A 23,638-nucleotide genomic window follows, 5' to 3' on the forward strand; every position below is an offset into this window, starting at 1 on the left:
ATATATTAAATTTGGATTTGAATATCTTTATTCAAATTTTGTAAAAAATATGCTTAAATGCTATGATATGTGAAGTTGATATTTTATATCTGTTTCCTCAAATAAATTAGATTGTTTAATAATATAATTAAATTATTTGATATTTGTAAGTATAATATGATAAAAAGATTAATCATATATTATAGAAGAAAATAGAGAGAATTAGTTTCTAGATCGTTTGATTTACTTTGAGATGAGTATAATATAGAGTAATCGATCACTTCTAAGTATCATAGTAAATCAATGATTTTGAGGCCCTTAGTGATCTAATCTTGATCAGAATATTCTCGTACACACAAAAAAAAAAGAGATTTTTCTTGCATTAGTTGATAACTTGTTTGGGATGGCTTTCTTACTGCTTCTTAAAGTAGCTTTCTAGTACAAAAATTTTAATTTTGATACTAAAGAACTATTTAAAAAAACAGTAAGAAATTCGTCTCAAATGAAGCCTTAGTAAACTCATGTGTTATATTGGTATACCTATGAATTTTTTTCTTGAAATAAAAGTTTTGCTTTTGTATTTTTTTTTAAATATATAAAAATAGCAAAACTAGTATGTAGCCACAAAAGCAAAAGGCACTGCAACTAAAATGGTTTTCTTGCAATATGGAAATAATGTAATATGCCGTAGCAGCTCCATAGCTCCTAGTATGTGGCCACCCTTTGCCATTTCCTAATCCAATGGCAACAAAAGGGTACCACAGCTAAAATGGTTATGAGGAAGCTCATAAGCTCCTTCATGAACTGTATTTTCAATTTTCTCTATTTAAATTCCTTTCAATGATGTGGAGTGAACTTTTTGTCCTTTTGGGGTTCCTATTCTTCTTCATGAATCCTATCCTAAGGAGTTAATCTGCTAGTCAAAGTTTTACCAAACTTGTTTGGGTGTTTAGATTATGCTGTCCGTGAATCACTGCATTCGAACTCCAAATCTCATGTCAAAAATTGGTAGGTGAACAACCCGACGTCTAAAAGCGTTTACCTTCGCACTCTGCTTAGCTTCGTAGGAAGTGCTCGAAATAACAGAGAGATTGTTACCTTTGCAAAGAAGCGCGCGGAAAAAGAAAAAATGGAGTTCCATTAGAGATGAACTACTTCATTTTGATGTTTTACGTCATTTTAGAATGGAAAATGGGTTTTTCGGTTGGAGATGCGTTAGCTTAGCATCAATTGAAAAAATTAAAATTATATAATTTGTTCATAGATTATGATTTTGCAACCATGAATATAAGCTGTGCAACATTTTATTATTATTATTATACGTTTTGTTTCTCAATCACAGATTCTGCTCCTGCGCGCATTTCTTGATCTGTGGAAAGATCTTCCGAGTCTCTGTGCTATAAAGTTAACATAAAAGATACAATAAGTACTGAAGAGTCACTTGAAACTTCAGACAAATGATGCTGAAAGAATGAGACAGAACTGCTAATTAATTTGCAGAGATTAATGGTCTGCATTTGGATCCATCGAAGAATGATTATCACCCCCACCCATATCCAAATTTTCCGTATTTTTGCTTCCAGCTGCATTATAATTTCTTCAAGTTCAAGCTTTTTTTCTTAGCAAAACTTATCAGTAGCAAAAAAATCTTACAGAAATTACTTCCGTTAGTTTTTTTTGTGACCGTTGGAAAGAACAATCATGCTGCATTTTAAGGAGGAGATTATATAGAATTTATGCAGTAATTGTCTGAATTAAGAAAATTAACGTAAATGAATAGAAACCTGGAAATTTTACACAGATAAGTCATTATAAATTCGATGTAGCTGCAGGCTGTAAAGTTCTTGGCCTCCATTGTTTTTGGCCGCACATCTAAGAAACAAATGAAACATGAGGGACTGATGGATCTTAGCAGACCTGTACCATGACAAGCCTGGAGTAGCAAGACCATATGGCTTTAATTATCTTTGCCATTAGCAAGCCTGGAGGAGGAAGCTTCTGCCCGGTTTCCATATGAGTCCATGAAATTTATAGTAATGTTTTGATGTAATATAATAATAATATTATTTTGTTTGATTCTGAATTGATAATATTTTACTCTTTGCGATTGCTCTTTGATGATTCATTTGCATTACTTTCTTAATTTCTTAACTGATTTACTAAATCAGAACTGATTTTTATATGTTAGAGTTTTTCTTTTTTGCCATATTATATTTTACCTCCTACATAATTTCTTCAAGATCTGTCTATTGCTTAGAAACAAGTACATATAGCAAAATTCTGAGGTTTCATTTGGGACGATTTTTTTACTGTTTTTTAAAGCAGTTTTTTAGTATAAATTTTTAATTTTTATACCAATAAGTTGCTTCAAGAAGCAGTAAAAAAATCGTCCCAAACGAATCCTGAATCTTACAAAAGTTGCTTCCCAGATACCAGGCTTATTTGGTGCATTCAAAGATTTGGATTTGATCCTTACAATAATTATTGGTGATGGTTGGAAATCATTATTGTCGTGTCTCAAAATATTCACTACAGTAGAGAGAGATATTTACGCCTTTGTCTATATGAAGATTTGACATACTCAAAGATAAAAGATGAGTTATAATAAATATCAAAATTTTTAAGTAGAAATTAAAAAAAAAAAAAAATCATGGGCCCGACTCAGTTGAAATGTTTCCATTTGTGTACGTTGTCGATTACAAATGATGCATTTCTCCATAATTGAAAAAGATACTGATACAAAGTAGTCGACATAAATTGTATAAAATATATTTCAGAATAGAAGTTAGAAGAGCAATATGAGATGAGAGCTATCTTTAACAACTAGTTTTTTGTTTGTTTAGTAATTATTTGAGGAGAGCTAAAGATTAAGAAGTTTAGCATAAATTCTGATGCTTACATGGAGAGTCGAAATTAATTTGACATCATAATTTTTATAAGAAAAAATTAGAAAGGAAATACTAGTTGAAATGATTCCACCAGTGCATGTTGTTTGTTACAAATGAGCATTTTCACATCATTGAGTAAGGCATTGATACAACATATATAATCTACATAAAATGTGTATGTTAGATTCCGTGATGGAAGTTGGAAGAGTCCTGTGGCATCAGTGCTATCTTCAATAGATCATTTATTTTTGTTTGGTCATTCTCCTTTGAAGCAATATATTTGAGATCAATAAGTTTAGCATAAATGTTAGTGTTGACACTAGGAGTCAAAGTTGGCATTGATGGAGTACATCATTCTTGTGAGTGAAGGCCTGCATTGATTTTGTTAGCAATGACATGAGAAAAAAATAGCAAATGGCAGCGTAGCTAGGTAATAATAATAAGAAAATCATAGTTGGGTAATGGTGGTTAGAGTATAATAGTCAAATAATGATAATCAAAAGATCATACACTACAAGCAAAATGCTCATTTCTGATAGCCATGTCCGTCGGAAAATGTGCAAGATCCGTCGAAAAAGTAGATTTCTGGTGATGGTTGGAAATCGTTATTGTCGTGTCTCAAAATATTCACTACAGTAGAGAGAGATATTGACGCCTTTGTCTATACGAAGATTTGACATACTCAAAGTTAAAAGATGAGTTATAATAAATATCAAAATTTTTACGTAGAAATTTGAAATGTTTCCATTTGTGTACGTTGTCGATTACAAATGATGCATTTCTCCATAATTGAAGAAGATATTGATACAAAGTAGTAGACATAAATTGTATAAAATATATTCCATAATAGAGGTTAGAAGAGCAATGTGAGATGAGAGCTATCTTTAACAACTTGTTTTTTGTTTGTTTAGTAATTCTTTGAGAAGAGCTAAAGATTAAGAAGTTTAGCGTAAATTCTGGTGCTTACATGGAGAGTCAAAATTTGATTTGACATCATAAATTTTACGAGAATAAAACTAGAAAGAAAATATCAGTTGAAATGATTCCACTAGTGCATGTTGTTTGTTACAAATGAGCATTTTCACCTCATTGAGGAAGGCATTGATACAACATAATCTACATAAAATGTGTATATTAGATTCCGTGATGGAAGTTGCATGGAAGAGCCTGTGGCATCAATGCTATCTTCAATAGATCATTTATTTTTGTTTGGTCATTCTCCTTTGAAGAAATATATTAGAGATCAATAAGTTTAGCATAAATCTTAGTGTTGACACTAGGAGTCAAAGTTGGCATTGATGGAGTACATCATTATATTCTTGTGAGTGAAGGCCTGCATTGATTTTGTTAGCAATGACATGAGAAAAAATTAGCAAATGGCAATGTAGCTAGGTAATAATAATAAGAAAATCATTGTTGGGTAATGGTGGTTAGAGTATAGTAGTAAAATAATGATAGTCAAAAGATCATACACTACATGCAAAATGCTCATTTCCGATAGCCATATCCGTCAGAAAATGTGCAAGATCCTTCGAAAAAATAGAATTCCGACAAATTTCTGACGAAAAATTTTCTGATGGTAAAAAACACCAGAAAACAAATACAAGCCAAAAAATCTGTTGAAAAAATTTGTTGTTAGAAAAAAAAATTACTCAAATTCTGTCAGAGTATGTCGGAGCTACGTGCTATATATTTTTTTTATTTTAGCTAAATAATATTTAATTTAATTAATTTGATTTGACAATAAGTTATTAAATTAATTAATCTAAATTTAAAAAAATGAATAATTATAAATATTGTTATTAAATTAATTAATCTAAATTAAAAAAATGAATAATTATGAATATTTATTATAATTATTTTTCAAAAAATTTTAAATTTCACCTGAAATCTATCTAAAATTAATGTTTTTCCTGTAATGATAATTGGACAATGTCAATTTGAAGATCATAATATAGCAACAATGGATAGGTGACTGTAGTCTGACAATGGGGCTTGATGAAAGAGATCGTACGATGATGGCGGTATGATGATAACAATCTGACAATAATGATTGGGTGGTGGTTTGATTGTGATGGTCGAGTTGCAGTTGATGAAAGTAGTCAAGCGGTGGTTTGACAATGGTGATCGAGTTGTGGTTTGATTATCGTTACATTAGTGGTCTAATGGTGTTTGTTGAATGTTTGTTTGATGGTGGTGTTGAGATATAACTTCATTTTATTTTCTATCTCCAAGCTTTCTTGAATCTTAAGACAATGTTTAAGTCCTCTTTCATGTAGAGAGTGAGGGTCAATTTAACGAAATTTGAAAGTATAAAAATAACTAAAATCTAGAAGACTCCATCATAAGGCACGTATAGATTTTCTCGGTCATAAATCATTTTTTTTAGCATTTAAATGCTTTAATGATGTTAATATTAGAAAATTTTGGGCTTTTTGGATTGCTATCATGGAGATGCTTGATTTGACTATAATGACGAGAGGTTCAGAGATTGTTTGGTCCTCTAACTATGTCTCGAAGTGTATGATCATGTTTAAGTATTTGATCTGAGCTCATTCAGACTCAGATCAAATTACTTTTGGAGTTGTTGGATTTGTTTTGTTGAGACATTCAGTATGACTATAAATAGACTAAAATCAAAGTTCAGATACTTCAAAATTTAATTATGAAACATTTTTATTTAAATATACATCGAGATTCATACATGTTCAAGTTTATTTTTTGCAGTACGCCCCAATAATCATGTTCCATTTGAAGATCAAGTTGCTGCATTTGATGCAATGTCTTAAAAAAAGGAATTGAATGATGAAAGGTTGTTTATGTTTTCACATTTTCAAAATTATTACACTGCTCATATATCTCTCTCATTCTACAACGCAGTATAAAACTTTCTTTCCTTCTTTATTCTAGAATAATGTAGAAATTTGTTATCAAAATTATATGTGATTTTTTTTTTTTGGATATTTACATACATAACATTTAATTCATAAAAGTCTCTATTTACTTGCACAATGTTGAATTCTATAAATAATATACAAAAAAATATAACCATCATACATATAGGGGTTTGAGTAAGGGACGGTCGCAGTGAAGAGGTGAGAGACTAGGAAGAAGCACGATAAGCATGTTGGTGTGCACGACGAAGCTAGCTAACGTGACATATATGTGGCATGAGTGGGCAATGATTTGAGCTAGAGTGAGCACGTACAAGTGAGTGGTGGATTGCATGCATATGCAATAGGTTTGTGCATAGGAGTGCATGTAGTGGCTACTGGAGGTGGAGCGGGTGACATTTTTTTTGTGAGCTTACTTTGACTGGGTGATGTTCGAGCAAATATGAACTTTTGAATGTCAAATACATAAATAAGAACAAAGTAAGCTTTCAGTATATAAATTCATCTTTCCTTTATTAGATAAAAGCATTCATATTGATTTCATATAAATCTTACATCTCAAGTGTAATTATTAGGTTAAATAAAGCCTCTATCCACATATTACAAAGACTTTTAAACATCAATTTCTCCATGATACCTCCAAAAGGCAAAATAATTCATCCAAGCTTAGTTTTTCTAGTATGTTCCATAATGATTTTCTAGATGTTATGAAGAAAGAAAAATCAATAATAGTGAAGTTTAACTTGAACTTGGACCCACCATCATGAAATCATTAATAAGATAGCATGAAAGTTATATTTGGAATGATTTCATACAATCACTAAATTGACAAATGGATTTGTACCTTGTTTGGGACCACTTCACATCAAATAAAAAGGGCTGAGGAATGACCTAAGTACCTAACAAACAATCCACAAGCTTTTTATGCTCCCATTGAAGTACTTCATATCAAGATAAAAATCTTTATTTTTAAAATTTATAAAAAAATAAATACTCATTAACATTTCATATACAAAAGAGATAATATTATGATGTATAATTTGACTGTATTATAAAATACGATATATTATATTATGTATATGTACATACATATATGTATTTACGATTTAATAAAGATGTGAGATTATTATATTCAATAAGAAGTAATTTTGAAGTATCATAGCGAAAATTTAAATATTTAATATTGTTGCCTTTTTTTTTTTAAGAATAACTTCTCATTTTCAACTCAAATATTTGTTAAAGAATGATATATTTTCTTATTCCATGTTACTTAGGCTTCCTTTGGGACATTTTTTTTACTGTTTTTTGAAGTAAAATTTTATTATAAAAATTAAAATTTTATATAAAATATTATTTTAAGAATCAATAAGAAAGTCCTTCCAAAAGAAATTTTAATGGGCAAATTTTTAAATGCCATAGCTGGGCCTACTATGTATAATTGGATTGGCTCAGGCCCACAGGTACTCATAATTGGGCTAAGTTAGATAGTAGAATCGGATTCGGGATTCCCAAGTTCAGTTGGGCTATATATGGCCGGCCCCATCCATCTTGGCCCCACCCATCTGATAATAATGGCTTGATGAAGATACTCTCATTTATTTATTTCCTATAACGTGTGAATGAAAAACTCATATGGGTTAGATGTATGATCTATTGATTTGAAAATTACAGTAACTTTTCAAGAGAATAGATTTGACAGGCATCCAATGTTTTGACTATATACATTATTTCATATTATATCTTATGTAGAGGTTGTTTGGTTTTAAATAAAAAGGGTGTAAAATATTTTAAATATAGGAGTTTTAAAAATATTGATATTCGATTTTTTTTTTGGAACGGGGGTATCGCCCCCCTGCCACGTTAGCTTGTGACTCGCTTGGCGATGTCCACTAATCTCTCGGTGAGTCTACCAGCAACCAACCCCACAGGTGCAGGACCGACAGCTATTTTCTCCCTTGAAGAGGTCGTGCCGTATGAGAGGGGATTCGAACTCGAGATGGGGGGTTCTCAACCAAGCTCGCCCACCAACCCACCTTAGTCCGATGGGGTTTGATATTTGATTTGAAGTAAAGGAAATGCCAAGAAAAATTTTGGTGTATTTATAATGCACATCTAATGCTATTTTGATATATTTAAAAACTATTAGATTTCGGGTGAAAATTATAAATAATTTTAAATTCTTTGTCATTGCTCGTACTGTTAGCCACCGCTGATAGCTGTCGTTGTCGGCCACTACTAGCCACCGCTGATAGCTGCCACCGTCGGCCACTGCTTTCATTGCCTGCTGCCAAACTCCGTCGTGTGATGCCTGCTACTGGCTACTGACCATCATCATCTTTAGGCTTTACATTGTAGTCATTTTACTTGAAGTCAAACAAAAAAATTACCGGCACTTATTTTATATTCATTCAAATAACAACATATTTCAAATAAATAATTATTATTAATCAAACAACTTAAGCACGTACTATGCAGAGATTTTGCTAAGTTATATTAATTTGGTCATATAATAATAATAATAATAGTAGTGATGAAAAATAATTGTTTGATTAGTATTAAAAATACAGTTAATAAATAGGGTTTAGGGTATACATATAAACTATAAAGAATATGAAAAAATTAGAAAATTTTATAAAGTACCAATCTTAAATACGCAAGCAAATTTTTTTATGAACAATTACAACGAAAAATGACAACTTGAAAAAAAAATTATAGAGAACATAGGGAAAAAAGAGCAGAAAAATGCGAGTAGACAATAAGGGATTTACAGGCATGAGAAAGCCATTTGGCCTACAACAATAAGCCATCCATTGCCAAATAATAATTATCAATGTGAACATATTATTGCCGTTTAAACAACAACAATAATAATTTGTACATTTGTTCCTTAATAGTTCATTTCCGCTAAATTTCACCATTCACCTTAGTTGGTTGGTTCGGAGCTTGACTTAGGGCATCTCCAATCGAAAAACTCAATTTTCCACTTCAAAATGTAGTAACATTCATATCATATAGTAATTCATCTTCAACCAAACTCCATTTCTAACACCAAAATAGAATATTATTTGTATATTCTTTCTAAAACCCTAACACTTTTCACATTCCACCTTTCGGCATCTGCAAATAGGCCCCTGTCGTTTGGTTGGAGATGCCCTTACGATAAAATTTGCTCATATCGAACAAGAAAAGATGAAACAAGACGTAGAGACAAAATGAAAGACACACAAAAAATGGTAATAGTAACAACAAACAACTGAAAGCATTCAACCAAAAGAAAAGAATTACATCAAAATTGCCAACATGAAAAGATGAAAAAGGTGAAAAAACAAGTGGTAGAAGATATCCTTAAGATGAAACTGACATGAAATCAAGAGGCCAGCTATGGAGTCCTGTAACATCAGCCAAAGGAAAAGACTTCCAACCATTTACATTCATCTATTTTACTTTAATCTTCAGCTCAAAACCTTTACAGCTTTGCAGATAGAATAACTCCTGGGGCTCACAAAGTTTAGGTACTTCAACTGAGCTGGGAGCCGTGCAGCTTCCAGTAAAATATTTCCTACTTATAAAAAACAACCATTGATTCTTTGCAGATCTCACAAAAAAAATTTTTCTATAAAAAATTGTTTTTTTTTTCTTCTTCTTACTATTCAGCGAAAATTTACACAATTATTTGAGTTCTTGCGAAGAAGAATGAAACATACAGACAATAGAGCAATCGCACGATCATAAAATGCCAGTAGCTTTTTATAATGATTCACCATATATATATATATATATATATATTGCTGATACATTGTGGTCCAAAATGTAATAAATTAAAAAGTAAATATTACATAAGTTAATCATAAAAAATATAATTACAAAATGAAAATGTGATAAAATTAGATAAAAAATGATTTAATATGTTTTTAGGGCTCATTTGACTAATTAGAGATTATAAAAAGAATTTAAGAAAGTAAATGTAATTTTATTTTTAACTTCAAAAAAATTGAAAGAATTATAATATAGGGTTTGCAAAGTTTATAATTCATATCAATTTCTAATTGCACCCAATCAAATGCTAAAATTATTAGAAATTTATTTTAAAAAATGTATTTTTTTTTCTCTATAAGCAACCTAATTATTCATGATGTTAGAAGGCTATTGATATTGAGCATAACATACTTATTATTATTATTATTTTACCTTAGGTCAAATTCTTCATTTTATAGGTTTATTTGGCTCTATTTCTCACCTATATGATATCATAGTTGGCTTCCTTATTAAATTTTTTTATTTTCTTTTTATATATATATAATTTTTAATTTTTTTTTTAGCTTCCTTATTAAATATATGCATAGAAATGTTTATTTTATTAGGGTTCCAAAACCTTGAGTAGACAAATATTGAGGCCCATTGCTAGCTTGGTCTCAATGAGGTCTATGATTTGAGGCTTCACATGCATAAATATATATTTTTATAATCTGGCACATAATTTTTCAAAAAAACTAAAATGATAATTATTCTAAAATAATATTTACCAATATTACTAATAATTTTCTTTGATAAATTTTTTTTTATAATGTGACTCAACTCATCTCTTAGTAGTTTTTAGTTTTTGACATTAATTAAAATATTTATAAAAAATAGAAATATGAAAGAAAGTTTGTTGAAAGATGAATCACAATTACGTTTTCAGAATTTAAACCTAAACCAAAATAAAAATTAGAGTTTTACCTAATTAATGACTTTTGATTTTAATTTTAACTCTTAATATAACACAATAAAGAGAAAAGATTCATCTAGCTGATCCCATGTAATTAAATAAAAATTTATTATTGTCGTGTAATGTCCCCATTAGAAATTTGTTCTAAATTCAACCCTATTTAGTTTCGAAATGACAAAGAAAAATCTTTTAATTTTTAGAAGAAAAATCTTCAAATGCAATACTATAATTTAAGGGAATTTCACTTATAAATTAAAAAAAGTTCTTCTAGGGAAGTCCTTCTATATTTTCCATTAATTCCTATCCTAATACTCTTAAATTAAACTATTATATTAAGCAAATAACTCAAACCTCACCCTAATGATGAGCTTAATTACATAACCTACCTCCCACCTACTCACTAAATTACAATTTGTTGGTCTAAATCCAACAAAATCAAGTACATAAACTGCATAATTCCAACTAAAGCAAAACACTCTTGAGGCCCCCCCTCATGTATAAATTCCCCTGCAGCCTTTTAAGCTCCTGGCACAATTGCTCTTGGCTGCATATCTAAGAAAGAAATTTAAGAACCAGCTCCTGAGATATCCCGGACCCTGTAGCCTTCCGTGCGGCTGTAAGATACGAGCTGCTAAACGCTGTAGGCCATTGTCGTCAAGCAAGGAGGAGGAAGCTTCTGTCCAGTTTCCATATGGGTCCACGGATTTTAGTTGAGGGGGAGCATATGTAATTCCTGCGGCCGTTTTTCTCACTTTGAACGTCCACGAGCATCAGATGTCTCTACGGCCAAATGGAAGAGAATTGGTCACACATTTAAAATGGTTTTTTTTTTCTCTTTATAGTTATTAAGCGTTAAAGGTTGATACTTCATGCAAAAATTATCTTGATGGGGCACGAATCTCGAGGCAAAAAGCTAGTTGGAAACTTCAAAAATTAAATCCGGGAGCACCTGAACTTCGATTTCAGCAAACTTACAGTCAAACTGAGGGTCTCGGAAATACGAACCCAACGACACCAAATTTGACTCAATCCGAGCCCAAATGAGTCCAAATCAAGGACCTAAAGCGCTGTTGGAAGGTTCGAACCACAATTTGAGTTACCAAACGGTCTCCGATTTTGGCGAGCTTATAGTCGAATCGAACGGCTCGACGAGAACACTCCAGAAAAACTATAAATAGAGCCCTCATTCTTCACAAGAGGGACTCAAGTGAAGAGAGAGAAGAAGAAGGAAAGAAGAAGAAAAAGGGGAAAGGGAGAATCCTCTCCTCCTCGACCACCACTGGAGTTCTTCCCGCCGCCCGAACACGCTAGGATTCTGCATGATATTGGGGAGAACGACGAAATTCTGCCCAACTTCCACGTGATGCTGAAGTTCTTCCCAATTAATGACAGAGTTCCCTCCTGACGCCGAAACTCTGCCGAAGTTCTCCTCGTCCACCAACAAACGTCGGACTTTTACCCGACACCGGACCTTCACTCTTCACCAAGTTTCTACCCAACACCGGACTTCTACCAGTTATCGGACTTTGGCTAGACGTATATCCGAAGACGGATTTCTTTCTATTGTTGGACTTCTACTTGACGCCGTTATTCTGACCTTCATCGTCAAACATAGTCCTTCTAGCCTCCATCGCAAGACAACGATCCTCCCGATCTCCATCGCCCACCGACAACGGTCCTTTCAACCTCCGTCGCCAGCCAACTATAGTTCTCCTGACTTACGTCGCCCGCCGACTACAGTCTTTCCGACCTCCATCGCCCGCCAACTACGGTCCTCCTGACTTATGTCACCCGCCGACTACAATCTTTCCGACCTCTGTTGCCCGCCGACTACGGTCCTCCTAACTTACGTCGCCCGCTGACTACAGTCTTTCCGACCTCCGTCGCCAGCCGACTACGGTCCTCCTGACTTACGTCGCCCACCGACTACAAGCCTTCCGACCTCCGTCGCTTGCCAACTACAATCCTCCCGACCAAACGAACATGTCAATAGTGATTCTTTGTATTTATATCATGTAATGTACTCTATAAAATGTACATCAAGCTAAGGCCTTCTCCCAAGGAAGGGCATCATTTGTAATCGACTGCAATACTAGTGGAAACCTTTGGGCCTTGGATTTGGATTGATTGACCTAAGATCTAGGTAGATCCTAAAGTCTAAGCTTTAGAAGAATCCTTTGGTAGATCCTAAGGTCTAGATTCTAAGAGGATCCTAGGATTCGAATTAATTAAATCGATCTAAGATCAAGAGTAGTCCAAATGACCTCATACAAAAATGAGGTCAACATCGGTACCGCAGCTCAGTACTGCTTGGTATTGGATTATGTGGTTGCACCTGATTCGCCTATGGACGTTCAACTGTATCCGGTGTCTGCACAGAATAATCTCTCTAACACAATGACTGCATAAGGAAATAATCTCGGACACGTGGAGTGGACTCGTGGGCATTCAATTGGATTTATTTTTTTACTTTATATATTTAATATGTCCGCGGAACTTTAAGCCAACTGCACCAAAAGCCTAGTCCCCAAACTCAGATAAAGCGTAGGTAAAAAAACACAACAAAAGAGAAATTAAAGCACAACTAAAGTGCATGTAAATTGCAGGTAAAGCACAAATAGTTAATATTGCAGATGATGGTGATGTATGCATCAACATAAGTAGATGAAGATCATTAGTTTTTGTTAATGATAAACATCATTGTGGGACAATGATAAGACGTGGGTTGACAATTAACGCCATCAAGCATCAATTAACAGTAGGTGTCAGAGTTGATTGACAATGAGCATTGGTATTGGTCGATGGTTGGCATCAATATTAGTTGGCGGAGGGTGTTGACGTCGACGAGATAGGAGTTAGCATTGATCTACAACTGATATTATGTTCTAATAAGCACACAAAATTAAGAAGTCATTTGATTCCTCTTATGATCCCATGAAAATTTCCAATGCTTATAGTACTTAATGAAGACCTATTTGAACTTTGAACAAGAGGTTCCTTGCATGATTGGACTAATTATCTCATTGAAAATTTCATTTTGAATATAAATTTATTGAAAAGAAAATTCAGATGATCTAAAATTTGATTTGAGTAGTTTTTATCAATAATTGAATGTTTTGACATGTAAAATTATAAATCAAGATTCTATATCTGATTTTGACAAATTTATATTGACATCAATTATATTTAAAAAACTAATGCAAGTTACATAACCAAATCTTAGTGTAAGGTTATGATAATTTCTAATAAGGATAGGTCAACTAAAGGTTTGGGCTAGCGAGGAAGGGTTTTTACGGGTAGATAGTATCAATAGTGTTGGTCGCTGGCGGGCAATTTTTTTTTTCTTTTTTATATCGCTAGCGGACAAATGATGATAAGCAGTGGGTAATAATCATATTAAGGCACAACTGAAAATCATTTGATTTGGCCTCTTTTTAATTCCAATAAAAAATAACTTATTTGATACTTAAAATTTAATTTTTTTTTTTAATTTATTTCACCTCAAAGTATACACTAAAAAGTTAAAATACAAAAAAAAAAAAAAAAAAAAAAAAAAAAAAAAAAAAAAAAAAAAAAAAAAAAACCCTAGCTTACCAAAAAGCCCCTTGAATATTCAAAGGTCTAGCTACTAGATATTCATGACTTGGATATTCTTAAATTGTTTTACTTTCTTGTTGGCTTGTAGGAGGTTTTACATATAAAAAGGCTTCATGTGATAAAAACTTTTGCAATGTTCTGGAACAGAAATATTTTGCCTAAATTTCAATGTCACCTGATCTTGATTAGATTAATTGATCAGTATTTGTCTACTCTTTTTAGACTGGGCTGACCTAAGTGAAGGCATCTTGTCCTAATATTGCCTAAATATGCCATTGAATCAGACAAGCATAAAATTCCAAATCCAAATAGATTGGCAATAAATGTGCATAAACATGTTAATTATATATATAATTGAATATATTTGAATAACAGTTTTAAATTTTGATATTTAAATTAATAAATTTGAGCAACAAGTATTTATTTATTTATATTTCTGAAAAAGAAACTCATAAGAGCTGAATGAAATATTAATTTAATAATTAATGGTGATTTAATTATTTTCATCTAGTTTTTTTAAATATATTTAGTTCAAACATATTTAAATTGTTGAAAATATAAAAATAAGGAAAATATGGAGAAAATAATTAGATATTTATATTGAAATATTAGTTTTACTTTTAACTAATACTTGGTAATAAAAATATTAAACAATTGAGTAGATTGATAGATTAAAACTTTAATTATATGATTGTTAAATATTAGAAAAAATAGTGGGCATTTCGTTGTAAAATATAATAAACAATTATGAATATAATACATTTTTTTATTAATAATAATATTGTTTATTTAAATTATATCTATGCATACAGCCATACACACACATAATTTATTAGACTCCATTAAATTTTAATAATGGCTTAAAAAATAAATTTTAAAATCAAATAAAGTTTTACAAAAAAAATGATTTTTTTTTACACTTTAAACAAATTTAATCATAAAATTACTTATAAACACAATATGAATAAAACCTTGAATATTTAGGGCATCTCTAACTTATTTTTCACTCTTAAATACAGCAAGAGACATCAAACAGAAGTTCATCTCTAATCAAACTCTATTTTTAACACCAAAAAAATGTTCTTTCTTAATTTTCTTTTCAAAAAAAAAAAAAAAGTATTCGTACGTGAACAGTGCGATGCCAATAATATTAGCGCCTCACTGTTCAAAATATGAAAATGTTTTTCTGAATATAGCTTGGTTGGATGCTCATACAAACTTCAAATACCCAAATGAAGTTGGGTTGGAGATGCCCTTAGGCTTCATTTGGGATGGATTTTTTACTGTTTTTTAAAGCTATTTTTTAGTAAAAATTTAAAATTTTGATAATAAAAAATTATTTTAAGAAGCATTAAGAAATACATTACAAATGAAGTCTTAATCATATGATTAGAGCCGAAATTTTCAGTAATTAGAATGATTTGAGGAGAAAATTGAGCACACTCGACTCGTTTTAATTGCCTAAAAAGTTAACCCAATAATTTTACCACCATCTTCGTTTCCTCAATGTTTTTTAACACGACACCTCTCCGTACATATAATTCTCTTACAGGTTTTTAAAAACCTCCGGAATCCAAAGAAAACACCCACATCACCACATCACCATCCCACGCTCTGTTCTCCACATTCCTCATCTCCTTCCTCAAAACAAAACTTCATCTTTTTCCTACATCTTCTTCTCGCAAGCTCCTCAACTCACCAACAATGGCTTCCCTCTCCACCACCAACATAAAAAGCTTCCTCAACACCACCTTCCTCCTCCTCCTTTGCTTCTTCTTCACCTCCCACATTCGCTCCCCTTCCCCTCCCTTCTTCAACCTCCTCAACTCCCAACCACCTACCCTTCCTTCCTCCATCTCCTCCTCCTCCAGCTCCCCTTCCTCAACCTGCATTGCCTTCCAAAAACTCAAAGACCACAACTCCAAATGCCATTTCCTCAAAACTCACCCTCCTTGCATCTCCCAAGGCTACCTAAACTACCTCCACCTCTTCTACTGCCTCTGCGGCTCCTCCCCTTTCCTCGGCTACTCTCTCCTCTTCCTCTCCCTCTTAATCCTCTTCTACCTCCTCGGCAACACTGCTTCCCAATATTTCTGCTCCTCCGTCGAACGCCTCTCACACGAACTCCGCCTCTCTCCAACCATCGCCGGCGTCACTCTTCTCTCCCTCGGCAACGGCTCTCCCGACGTTTTTGCTAGTATTGTTTCTTTCCGCTCGGGGTCCGGCGAAGTTGGGCTAAGTTCCGTGCTCGGCGGCGCTTTCTTTGTCTCGTGCGTTGTAGTCGGAATAATTAACGTGGCGGCGGCGTCCAAGGGGAGGAGGTCGCCGAGGATTGATAGGGCGAGCTTTGTGAGAGATGTTTTTTTCTTCTTGGTTGTGTTGTCGTCTCTGCTAGCCATACTTGTGGTCGGAAGAGTGGATATTTGGGCGGCGGCGGCGTTTACTTCGCTTTATTTTGTTTATGTGTCGGTTGTTTCGGCGACGCATTTGTGTCGGGAGAAGTATGATGACGATGAGGTTGATGCGAAGCCATTGCTTGAAGAGGAAAGGGAGGACGGTGAGGCGGAGGATACGCCAGTTGACTCCTATAGCTCTGTTAACGACGCGGCGGAAGACTCCGGCGGGCTGAAAGCGATGGTATTGTCATTTTTTTACCCTTTAAAGTTAACTAAAATTAATAATTAATTTTTTAAAAAAACTTAATTTATGTGCGGCTGAAGAATTTTTCCTCTACTGGTTTTAAAATTATGTTGAGATCAGTCATATATTTAATAATTATAAAAAATAAGACTGATATTAATAAAATATTTATAAGAATATTCTAATATATATATTCATGATAATTTATGATTTAACTTTTTATGTATGATATTATAAATATTTTATTATTATTTTGAATAATTTTATTGATGAATAACTTTTATTTATAATATTTTTTTATTAAAAGATTCAGCACATGCATGATTTAACCATCGTGTCAGGACCGTCACAATCATCTTTTCTATATTTATTTATTTATATTTATATTTTGGGAGGCTTTCAACTAATTAAATCTCTAATTAAGTTATATAAAGGGCAATATTGTAAATCAAATATTTCACTTGGATAAGCTATCAACTATTAGACTTAGATTTTGTTTGAGAGAGCTTTACTAATGCTTCTTAAAATAGTGTTATATTACTAACTGATTCTTTTGTAGGTTTTAAGCCCCCATGCAGGGTGGAAAATATTAATTTTAGATCACTTCCCAGTTCAAGACCACAAAGGCTATGGCTCACAAAAATATTAATTAATATTAAAGTTGTATATATAAAATAAAATTAATATATTTATTTATATAAAGTCTTTATATATATAACATTTAAATCCTTATGTTTATTTATATAACATATAAATCCTTAAATTAAGTCAAATATATCATCAATATTAATTTTCTTAAAATAAAATATAATTTTCCTTCATATATTTTGATATCATGGTGAAGTTAAAATGTTATCTAAATAGCTATTAAATATTAAATGTTAAATATTAAAACGTAAAAATTATGTAGTATATATGTAAATCCTCAAATAGAGATTTCATTTTAAACAAGTCAATATTATTTTTTTTAATATAATTATAAATAAAATCATAAATAAATATAGCTTTGTATTAATATTTTACACTTTTTTTAAATATTTTTATATAGTTTTGCATTAAAATGCTAAATAAAAAAAATACTAAAAGTTAAATTTCTGCAGGTATCAAACTGTTTCTCGTGGTTGCTCTACATCATTGAAATGCCTCTCTATCTACCCCGCCGCCTGACCATCCCGGACGTCAGCGATGAACGGTGGAGCCGCCCGTACGCCGTCGCCTCCGCTGCTCTCGCCCCTCTTCTCATCGCCAGCCTATGGAACTCCAAACGCTCCATCTCCATGTCTTCGAAAGACTCCCTCACCCTTTACCTCTACGCCGCCCTCGCCGGCCTCGTCCTCTCCTCCCTCGCCCTCCACACCACCCAAAAACCCACCCCTCCCAAATCCTCTCTCTTCCCCTGGCTCGCCGCTTCCTTCCTCATGAGCGTCCTCTGGACCTACATAATCGCCGAGGAACTCGTCGGCCTTCTCGTCTCGATCGGATACATACTCGGCATAAGCCCCGGCATACTCGGCCTCACCGTATTAGCCTGGGGGAACTCCATCGGCGATTTGATCGCCAATCTGGCCATGGCGATGAACGGTGGGCCCGATGGAGCCCAAATTGCCATTTCGGGCTGCATCGCCGGGCCGATATTTAATACTCTGGCCGGACTTGGTTTGTCGCTGGTGGTTTCGGCTTGGGCGGCCAGACCCGACCCGTTTGAAATTCCGGCCGGGCCTGCGGTGTTCGAGATATTGGGTTTTATGATCGCTGGCTTGGTTTGGGCTTTGGTTTTCCTGCCCAGGAAGGACATGAGATTGGATAGGTTTGTGGGGATTGGTTTATTGGCGATTTATTTGAGCTTTTTGTCGTTGAGGCTGACGCAGAGTTTGGGATTAGTGCAGCTGTAGCGAGTTTCGGATTGTTTGAGCGGCTTTTATGTAAAATTATTAGCGTTGTTCAATATCTTTTTTTCTCTATGTATTTTGTTTGGTCTATATATATCGTCTGGTTTAGTTAGATGGGAATTAGTTTTGTACTTCTTTGTTGGGTTTAGTTAATAAGTTATTATTATTATTTATATGTATTGAATAAGATTTTCTCAAATTGTCTGTTCATTGTCATATATGAAATCGTTCTGATTGTTTTAATTGTTTTCTTTTCAAAGCAAGTTTATCAAATTAAGACCCTTCTTTGTTGATCATCTCAATGTTTCGTCAACTTTTGTAGCGGCGGATTCGTTTGATATAAAAAGTTTGAGTTGGTTCTTTATGGCTTCATTTGGCATGGCTTTCTTACTGCTTCTCAAAGCAGTTTTTTAGTTCTTTAAGAAGCAATAAGAAAGCCGTCTCAAACAAAGCCTGTCTATCAATATTATTAGATAACTAACTAGTAGGTTAGAGTACGTGGATCATAAGTACAATTAATAATGATTATGATGATGTATAGTATGAAGATTAGTTCAAAATTAACATAAAACGTTTATTTAGGACAGTTTTTTATATTATTTGTTTTTAGGATCATTACTGTATTGTTCTTTGATTTACTTTTACTTAAGAAAAAAAAGTTATTATCCGTTTATAAAAGAAAAAGAAAAAATATTTGTAATCTCATAGCAGCTTTTAATTAATTAATTTTTTTTCAAAAATAACGTAACAATAATGTTTACAATAGTTGCAATGGACCCCAAACGGACCTTTAATTAAGATTTCATTTCTGACCCCTAAACCCTAAAGCATTTTTTAACAAAAAATTTTTAATTTTTATATAAAAGGTTATTGTAAGAAGCAGTAAAAAACTATTCCAAAATAAATCTAAAACTATTGAAATCTAATTTGATGCTCAGATTGGATCAGCATAAACAGTTGAGGCTATGAGTTGATTGGTTTGGTACAGTGCTTGAACTGATAGGTATTGATATTTTTTTTAATTCATTAAATTTAAGAAAAAAAAAAAACCAATGTTATTCAAATAAATTTATGGAGTATTGAAGACTTAGGCTTCATCTAGGACAATTTTTTTAATGCTTCTTAAAATAGTTTTTTATTAAAAAAATTAAAAAATTTGTACTAGAAAGCTGCTTTAAGAAGCAATAAGAAAGCCATCATGAACAAGCAAAAAAAAAAATTTAATTTTTCTACTAAGAAGCTGTTTTATTGAAGAAGCAACAAAAAAGTCCTCCCAAACAAAGACTTAATTTTATAGTTTAATTTTTTTATTTGTAATTAATTTCCATTAAAATTTTGATACTAATTTTTAATTCTAATATACATTTAATAAATTTAAATATTTTAAAAAACGAGCTGTAGGAATTTTATTTGGAAGCTTATTTAAAAATGGGACCATCAAATCTATTAATTTGGTGTTATTCATGGAGATTATATGGAAAGCTGGCATCATCCCAAATCCCGTTGATTGGCTTTGGGCACACATATTGGAAGAGTTAGACAAAAATTCTATGAGTTTCTTATAATTATTTTATGATTTTTTTTTTTAAATGCAAGATGCATAGATATTTCATTAAATTTATTTTCATTTTTAATAATAAGATCAAGTTTATATATATATGATCTTAATTCAAGTACTTTGTTATAATTAGTTTATTTTAATATAAAGCTTTATTTTTAAATTTTATCTTTTATTATCTTTATCTTTGTGTTATAGCTATTGTGATTGCATTTTGTTTTATTTTCCTCTCTTATTTAACAAATTCAGATTTTTATTGCATATGTCACCGCTTTCATAAAGTTTTTGTTCTAATTTTATTTGAATCAATTATAATAGATGGGGACTTAAAATGGTAGCCTACGGGATAATGAATAAAAAATTTCTTCGCATATGATCTCAATCTTTATTAAATTTTATTTGGGTGTTATTCAAATCAATTTAGGATTCTTTTGTGACTGCTTTCTTATTATTTTTCAAAATAGTTTTCAAGTACAAAAAATTCAGTTAGAAGCGAAGCCTTAAGATTGAGGGGACTTATAAAATGTAGTTCATAGTAAAAAAAAAAAAAGTATTTTTGTCTTGATTAAAATTTTGGGCATATTTCTCCAAGAAACAAAGCAACAGGAATATTTCTTTAGTTTTAGACATTATTCTACATATAAATTCACATTTTCACAAAACACACACACAAACACACACATATTTCAAATACAAACATTTTATGGACCATTTCATCATGGGACCCCGAGAGTTTGCCCGCTCTTTGCCCTAGCTGTCCTCCGACGCGGTTATTTTTGGCTGGGGCTGCTCGCTTCAGTGGCGCCGACAATTTCCGTATTTTCCAGGAAAGTTCTTTTCCTTTTCTGGTTTTGCCATTGGTTTTTTTTTTTTGGCTCTCTTTCCCTCTCTGGTGTTTGCTGCAATGGCGCATAAGCTTTGTGACCCCGATTTTTTAGGTGGTTCGTCTTCTTCGCGTTCTTTTTTGGATGTTCTTGCGGGCTCCTCTTTTGTCATTGATTTTTCGGAACTTAGGGAGTTCTCTTTTCGTGGCTTGCCTTCCCTTTGGATCTTGGAGCAGGAAATCCATGCTTTGGTTGTTTCTATTTAGTTTTCTTTTGTAGGTTTTTTCCCTCCAAACGGCCCTAACTTGATTTCATTTGTAGATTCTTCTTCAACCTCAAGATGAATGTGAGGTTTCGATCACCCTGCTTGATCCGTCGCACATCCTTATCAAGCTGGCAAATGAACTTGATTACTATATAGGGTCTTCTGTCATATATCATATTTGGTTTACAATTGCTACATGAAGCTTACCAAGTGGTCTCCCCTAGTAGATGTCAGTGTTGAATCGCCGGTGATCCCGATTTGGGTATCTTTTTCGCAATTGTGCTCTCACCTCTATTCTCCCCGCATTCTTCACAGTTTGGGATCTCTCTTTGGAAAACCTTCAAAAATCAATTCTGCCACTTCTATTGACTCAAGGTCGTCCTTGGCTCGTGTTTTAGTTGAGCTGGATGTCACTAAATCCTACCTGGATAAGGTTTGATTTGTCCCTGAGAAGTTGGGCTATGTCCAACAAGTGGTTATGGATGAGTTCCCTCCATTTCGTGCTTCATGTGAAAGTATTGGTCATGTGGTCGGGAAGTGTCGTCCTCTTCCTGTGGCTGATCTGTCTAATTCTAACAAGGCTCGTAATAAGGTTTATGTTAATCCTGCTTTGAATCATCCTTCCACCCCTTCCCCTATTGTGTTGATCCTTGCTGAGGGGGACAATGTGATTGTTACGGTTTCTATCCCTTTAGAATTGGGCTTTGCTGAGAATTTTGTTGTGAATGATGAGATTTTTTAGGGGGTTAATCATGATATTATTAGTTCTAATTTAGTTCAGGTGGATGCTGTAGTGGTTGGGGTGGAACCTGTGCCCAGGTTTCGCTGTTATGTGCTAGTAAGGTTGGTGAATTGAATTATGGTTTTAATTTTAAACATGCTTTTTTCTTGTGCGAATATTTTGCCTGCTCCGAGAGGTTTGTCTGTGGACGATGTGCCTTGTGTGGACACTGAGCATTATGGTTCTCCTTTTCCTCCTATTCGGGATTTGGTTGGTTGTGGTGAATCCTCTCCGCTGGTTCCTGTAGAACGGGATGTGAATACTCTCCGCTGGTTCCTGTGGAACGGGATGCTGCTTCTTCTTCTGTTAATTTGGTTTTGAATATGCATGTTCATGATTAATTAGATTTAGCTCCTAATGATGGCTTCGAGGGCAATGTTAATTTTGTTAATATCCCTATTTCAGTTATGTCTAATGTTGAAATGAAAGCTCATGTGACTCAGTATGTGAAAAATTCTGTTTTTAGTTCAAACTAACTGTCTGATTTTGGAGGATTCATTTTCTTCTCCTTCTAGCGGGGACGAAGCCGATTTTCATGAATTTGAGGAGGAAATGGTAGGACGTTCTGTGGATCGTGGTTTTTTTTAATGCCGGTGGAAAAAAAGCATAAAAGTAAAGTCTAGAAGAAATAAGTTTTGGTATTTGGCTTTTTCTATTTCGTCGGTGGTTTTTGATGTTTTGGTGGACGATGATGATGAGGTCCCCAACTTCCCCTTGTTGGCTTGGCGGGTTGGAAACCTGGGTGTCTCGATTTTTTGCTTGGTGAATTCTAGACTGTGTTGGTATAGCTGTCACCTACGGATGGTCCGTGCCTGGCTGCGAGGTTGGTGTACTGGGCCTCGATTCCTGAGTCCCTTTTCGTTGCTTATCCTGCTCTGTTTGGTTTTGTTGGATTTAACTGTTTTGTACCATTGGATGTTGGCCTATCGATATTGTACCCCTTTTATCTATTGAATAATATTGTGCTTATATATATATATATATTCTGATTAAATTTATTCACTAAATTATATATCATCGCTCGTAATGCTGAAATTTAGTGAAAGGCATTGTGTAACTTTCGCAGTATTAAATAAAATTGATATTCACTATCTTGATTAGGAATTGATTGGGGCATTCTAAGAAAATGGGTTCTTATTGTAATCTTTATATATATATATTTTTTATGCATTGTTAAATGGAAGTTTAATAAATTGGTTTATTTCAAATATCCTTGCTATATATTTATTTAACGAAATATATCTCTTACTGAACTTTTATGAATTAAGAAAATGTTTAGAGTCTTTGTAATAGCAATTAGCATTTTTATTACATTAGTTAAAGCTTATTTGTTTTTTGTTCATTTCTATCACAACAAGATGGACTTTACCTAGGATGAGAATGGATCGATTATGAAATCTTGGGTGGAAATTTCTTTTACCTATTTCTCTAGGCAATCTATTATTGACAACTTCTTGTCAACTTGTTTCACTATAAACTACAAAATAAAATTAAGAAATTAAGAGAAAACAATAATGTTTGAAAATTTATCATATTACATGATCTAAAATGAGAGAGAGCTTCTTATAGGACTCGTAAGTCTCTCAAAGTTGTTTTCAACAGAGATTTGATCAAT

General features: G+C 33.0%; 1 protein-coding gene across 1 annotated transcript; it reads left to right on the top strand.

Moving 5' to 3' along the window:
• Positions 1-15,770: 15,770 nt before the first annotated feature.
• On the top strand, positions 15,771-21,068 carry LOC110108212 (cation/calcium exchanger 1-like). Its single transcript, XM_020838755.2, has 3 exons — positions 15,771-16,703; positions 17,807-18,566; positions 21,025-21,068. Exons 1-3 carry the CDS (start codon positions 15,771-15,773, stop codon positions 21,066-21,068), a joined length of 1,737 nt encoding a protein of 578 aa, XP_020694414.2.
• The last annotated feature ends 2,570 nt before the right edge of the window (positions 21,069-23,638 follow it).

Source organism: Dendrobium catenatum, unplaced genomic scaffold (assembly GCF_001605985.2).
Source record: "Dendrobium catenatum unplaced genomic scaffold, ASM160598v2 fragScaff_scaffold_1574, whole genome shotgun sequence".
Classification (NCBI taxonomy): Eukaryota; Viridiplantae; Streptophyta; class Magnoliopsida; order Asparagales; family Orchidaceae; genus Dendrobium; species Dendrobium catenatum.